This window comes from Etheostoma spectabile, unplaced genomic scaffold (assembly GCF_008692095.1).
Source record: "Etheostoma spectabile isolate EspeVRDwgs_2016 unplaced genomic scaffold, UIUC_Espe_1.0 scaffold463, whole genome shotgun sequence".
NCBI lineage: Eukaryota > Metazoa > Chordata > Actinopteri > Perciformes > Percidae > Etheostoma > Etheostoma spectabile.
In genome coordinates this window covers 203222-209331 of record NW_022605615.1, presented here as the reverse complement: position 1 = coordinate 209331, position 6110 = coordinate 203222, and the positions used below count along the sequence as shown (strand labels likewise).

The 6110-nt window shown below is 43.1% G+C and overlaps 1 protein-coding gene across 1 annotated transcript in view; it reads right to left on the bottom strand.

Moving 5' to 3' along the window:
• The window catches only part of LOC116686755 (troponin T, fast skeletal muscle isoforms-like), a gene marked incomplete in the record, with an annotated part of 18542 nt that extends 15387 nt beyond the window's left edge, over nt 1-3155 (bottom strand). The window contains 2 exon segments of the mRNA XM_032511807.1: nt 558-598; nt 3005-3155. Coding sequence (XP_032367698.1) covers nt 558-598; nt 3005-3127 — 164 coding nt within the window.
• Between the last annotated feature and the right edge of the window lie 2955 nt (nt 3156-6110).

The following is a 6110-nucleotide window of genomic DNA, read 5'->3' as shown; positions in this document are numbered from 1 at the left end:
CAGGTCTGAGACCAGGGGCTGCAGGTCTGAGACCAGGCGGCTGCAGGTCTGAGACCAGGGGACGCAGGTCTGAGACCAGGCGGCGCTGTCGCTTTTCACCGACTGCAAGACCCAGGCGGACACAGAGCATGCTGGGAACCGCAGCTGATTTAACAGCTGATTGGTTCACGATCTACTCAACATGATGACGTTATATATAAACTTTTTATTGTTTTTGAATCTGAGGGATTTTAACTGCTATTTGTCTGATTTAAAGACATACTCTGTCCAGAACACACGTTGTGAGGCTGATAGTGACGTTAAGAAGTCAGAGAGACTAAATCTGATCAGATCATGGATCATCTCCAGTCTGTTGTTAATTAAAAATCGCAAAAACGCTAACTCAACGTCTGCTTTGCGTCTTTCTCCAGAGCGTTTCACTGGAAAAAGAAGCCGTTGAATTAACTTCTCTGTGACCAACAGAAGAGCCAGCACGTGGACCTTGAGTTGGGGTTATTTCGTCAGACTCCTCAACAGACGGCTGAAATTTGTGCACGATAAATGTGAAAGGGACTTACACTTCTTCGGTGTCAGACATGGTGACAGTGGACTTTACAACCTGCAGGAGGGAAAAGAAAAAAAAGAGAGAAGAAGAGAGGAAGTTAAAATCTGTCTGCGTGGAGCAACTGAGCAGTCTTTGTATTTATAGCTCGGGATTAAGTTGCAGACGTCTTAAATATCTGCTGCCGACCCCACCCTGACCAAACCGCACCACCCGGCTGCCTTGCACATATTTCACTCCCACCTTAACAAAAACTCCAAAAATGTTAATGTAGATCCAATGCAAAAAACACTTTGCTGCTGATTGTTTGAAATGTTTTACAAGGACGTTGCTGTGGAAAGCTTAAAGAAAAGTGTGTCAAATCCGAATAGGGTCATACAAGTGTAGTGTAATTCAATTTAAAAGTAGTTGGGCTGAAATCCGAGCCTCGGTTATGAATCTGCCTCTCTGATGATAAGTGAGAAGGGAGCCTCTCGGGCGGGAGGGGTTAGGGGCGAGGGGCGACCTCCTGCCCTTTCCCATCACTCGAAGCCGTTAAAGACCTTTTTATTTTAGAAACGCTCGGATCAGCTTCTTGCAAATTCTGTCACATAATCATTCTCAGCTCAGGCTGCCCGTAACGAGTATGATGTTGATTATGTTCTCGATTAACCAATTAGGTGTTTGGTCTCTAAAATGTCAGAAAATGGGGAAAAATGTTGATCAAGTGTTTCCCCCAAAAGCCTGAGATCACGTCCTCAAATGTCTTATTTTGTCCTTGACTCAAAGATATTTTAGTTTCCTGTCACAGAGGAGAGAAGAAACTAGAAGATATTCAAATTTAACAAGCTGACAGAGAATCTTTACTGCAATAACAATCATATTTTATTAACTGATCATGTGTTTCATTGGTAAAACTCTTACTTTTAGAAACTAAAGCTGTCAGACAGTAGCAGCAGAGTACAAATGTAGAATAACTCCCTCATGAGGCAGTATGAAGAAGCAAAAAAAAAATGTAAATACTCAAGTAAAAGTACCTCCAAATTGTGTCATTTAAGAAGCTGGAAATCAGAGAATTCTTACTTTTTTTTTTTTAATTAAAAATGACACAAACCAGTTAATCGATTGTGAAAATAGTTCAAAGCGAGTCAGGTAATCATGGACAACTAATCGAGGAATCATGTGTTCAGTTCAGATGTAAAAGCCCAAAATGTCCACAAAGCAGAACACACACATGACCTGAATGCGTTCATAATTGAATCCAACAGTGATTAGATGCCATTGCTTTTGCCAGTTTGTCTCATTAGTGTGCGGCCAACCATAAATGCGTCCCGACACCACAACTATTTCCAACTGACAGCTGGTCCCGGATCCGGTTTCAGGGGATCCGATGCCGGAGATTGGGTTCCTTCCCCTGGAACACTAATTCCACCCTCATCTCCTTATCTGGCTGTCTCACTCTCACATGGTTCCTTCAATCATCTCCCCGAGGCTCCCTGCTGACGGCGAACACTTTGCTCAGGAATTAAAATAAACCGTGAAAGGCAGCCGCGAAGGTTAAAGGGCTAATGCTAAAGGCTTCCTCCTATGTGCTCTTTAACTCTAGTAAATTCCAAACTTATATCTGTGTTTACGTCGTTATGTTATATCGGCACACAGGAAAGCAACAAAAAACACATCTTGGCTCCTGTTCAACATGTTAAAGTGTTTATCCTCGAGCTATGTGCGCTTTAACGTACACACACACACGCCACGCCCGATTCACAGCTTCACCAACGAAACCTTTAAGCCCAGAAATCCCCAAACAAAGTCCCAGCCATGTCCTTGACACTGTGATGTCGCATAACTCATTAGCATCACCATCTTCTGTCTTCCTGAAGCGGAAAGCAGCTTTCAAAGGCTCTAAGCCGTCTGTAAATCCTTCAGGTATGACATGGACCTCCGCTGGGACTCTGGACTCGGACCAGAAAACCCCGGCACAGAAGCAACAACAAAGTCCTTCAGGGTGAAGAACGAATGGATGTTTTCACACCTCAGCCGGAGGTTTTTTTACATGATTACAACCTCAAAGAGTCAAATTTGGGACATAACGTGCAAGAGGTGTCTAAAACCCTGCTGCCTGATGACAAACTCCCAAAACAAACAGTCAAATCTCTCATTTTGGAGACACAGAGATACCTCAAGGTGTCCCAAACTGGGGTTCTGGACACCTTGAGGTATCTCTGTATCAGGTGCACAGCTGCAATCGAACATCACACCCCATCACAGGAACTAGATTACAACACAAAAGCTCTCCAGGCGTCCCTGTCCCTGTCTCTGTCTCTGTCCCCGGCAGCAGCCTCTACTAATCGTGGCAGTGATATCAACACTCAGCCTCAGCTGTCCTCAGTTTGGGAGATGTTTCTTGGGGAGGTGGGGGGGGGGGGACGTTGCACTTGAGCTTCCTCTCTTAACACTCACCCACTCCCGTCCCCTCTGTCTTACCTCGAGAAAAGCTGAAAGAAGCGAGCTCCCCGCTGGCCGAGACTGGCTGTAAGGTTCTGCAAACTTACCGCGCTGATTATGTCCTTCTGTTATAGTGACACGCGATCCGCTCGGCCTCGCCATTGGCCGAGGGAGTCGGCCTGGAGGCGGGGCCTGTGCAGGGGCCTGTGCAGGGGGCAGGGTCTGTGACACGGGGTCCCCCCTCCGCCCGCCGCCGGCACTCAATAAGGAGATGGAAGGGGTCGAATGCTAAAGGTGGGAGGCACAAGTTTGGAGAAAGGGGGCAGCCAAGACGCCCCCCCCAAGGGTTGCTATTCTGGGGCGGCTGCATTAGGCAAGCACATTTCATCTCAGACCGAGAGGAGGACGTCAGGGACCTGAAGCTCTTAAAGAAGTCTGGGACACAAAAACACAACGCACAGTCGAAGAAGGACCTGAATGATGTGTCTGTCCAAGCTCGGGATGCACAATGTGTTGTTTTAAAGAAAACATAAAGTGATTGCAATAACAACCGGGGCAGTAAACACATCGCGAAAGGTTGCGACATATCGTGAAAGACCGAAAATGTCGGTAGAAAACTGCACTTTTACATGTAACTGTCATTCTGTTTTTAATGGTGCTTTTTTATATTCAATTCAATGTTCAATTTGATTAGAAAAAAGTTGGAAATGATTTCCTTTCATTTGTTCTAAATTCCACAAGCTGCCATTTCAACGCCCTGAGGTCTGAGGGGCATTTTTAGATTTCTTCTTGAATTCTCCTTTTAAGGGTATTTGCATAAAACTGATGCTCATTAATGTTCAGACCAAACTCAGCTTCCGGTATAATGACGCTGAAACTGATCCAGATCAATGTGTAGAGAGACAATTTAGCCATAGAGCAGAAATACTTCTCAAATCTTAATATTTAACAAACCTACACTCCATTTGTTTGGGTGTTTGGAATCAGTTCATAAAAGTCTTGGGTTGACAAAAAGCAGCGTCATATATTAATGAAATAGTGAATAAATGTCTAAAAATGTTGAAAAATTGCTTTTTTGAGTGTTTTCAAATCTCGCTAGGACCCTCCGGTGAGTCTCTTGTCCTCAGAAGGTGGACAAAATACCGAAAAGAGCAGAACTAAGAACACTTCAATATATTTTTGTAAATTGCGATTGATATCGTTAATGCGATATCCAACGTTAACGCATATTTTCCTCATTTCCCTCATATCCCGCAGCCCTGATCCAACCCTCTGCTGCTCGTCTTCTTTGACTAACTGGGTTGCAAGAATGAATCTCGAAGGTTAAAAGTCGTTTTAAACACAACAATAACTGGACATGGAGTACGTCAGACGTTCTTTTCTCCATGCAGGTCCTAAAAAACATGCAAAAATAGCATATAAATGACAAATTAAATCAAGTTAAGCTTTATTGTCATTGCATGAATATTAAAACAATGAAATTTAAGGTGCCGCTCCAGATCAGTGCTTTTTTAAAAAAATAATAATTAATGAAATATGTAACTAACAGACACCCCCTCCCCTATCTACATTCCACTCTCTCTTTTCTCTCTCCCACACACTCTCACCCACATATACAGCACTTGACACCCCCGCCCATCCCTCCCAGAATACACCCACCCTCCCGAAAACCTACAGTGGCTTGGATAAGTTTACCCCCCCCCCCCAGGCTAAAGTTGACTAAAAAGAGGAATAAAAAAACATCTTTTGGAAATTGGTCTTAATTTCTTTATTAAAAAAAATTGGAAAAATCCAACCTTTGAGGACACCAATTTACTTTGTGAATGAATGATGTATCATAAATAAATAAATGTTCTTCCTTAAAATACAGGGGGCATAAGTATACACCCCCTATGTTAAAATACAGGGGCATAAGTATACACCCCCCTATGTTAAATACAGGGGCATAAGTATACACCCCCCTATGTTAAAATACAGGCATAAGTATACACCCCTATGTAAAATCAGGGGGCATAAGTATCACCCCCTATGTTAAAATACAGGGGCATAATTATCACCCCCTATGTTAAAATACAGGGGGCATAAGTTACCACCCCCTATGTTAAAATACAGGGCATAGTTACACCCCCCTATGTTAAAATCAGGGGCATAAGTATACACCCCCCTATGTTAAAAATACAGGGCTTAAGTATACACCCCTATTTAAAATACGGGCTAATATACACCCCCCTATGTTAAAATACAGGGCATAAGTATACACCCCCTATGTTAAATACAGGGGCATAAGTATACACCCCCCTATGTTAAAATACAGGGGGCATAATATAACACCCCCCTATGTTAAATACAGGGCATAGTATAACACCCCCCTATGTTAAAATACAGGGCATAAGTATACCCCCCCTATGTTAAATACAGGGGCATAGTATACACCCCCCTATGTTAAAATACAGGGCATAGTATACACCCCCCTATGTTAAAATACAGGGGCATAAGTATCACCCCCCTATGTTAAAACAGGGGGCATAAGTATACACCCCCCTATGTTAAAATACGGGGCATAAGTATACACCCCCCTATGTTAAAATACAGGGGCATAAGTATCCCCCCCTATGTTAAATACAGGGGCATAAGTATACACCCCCCTATGTTAAAATACAGGGGACTAAGTATACACCCCCCTATGTTAAATACAGGGGACATAAGTATACACCCCCTATGTTAAAATACAGGGGGATAGGTATACACCCCCTATGTTAAATACAGGACATAAGTATACACCCCCTATGTTGAAATACAGGGGACATAAGTATACACCACCCTAGTTAAAATACAGGGTCCATAGTATACCCCCCTATGTTAAATCCAGGGGACATAATACACCCCCTATGTTGAAATACGGACATAAGTATACACCCCCTATGTTAAAATACAGGGGGCATAAGTATACACCACCCTATGTTAAAATACAGGGGCATAAGCATACACATAGCTTGAGTATATGGTAAATTCCCATAGAGGCAGATTATTATTTTTAATAGCCGGTTATTTCATGGATCAGGATACTTTGCATCCTGATAAAGTTGGCCTTTGGAATTAAAATAGCCCCCCCCATAAGATCATCACATACCCTTCACCATACCTA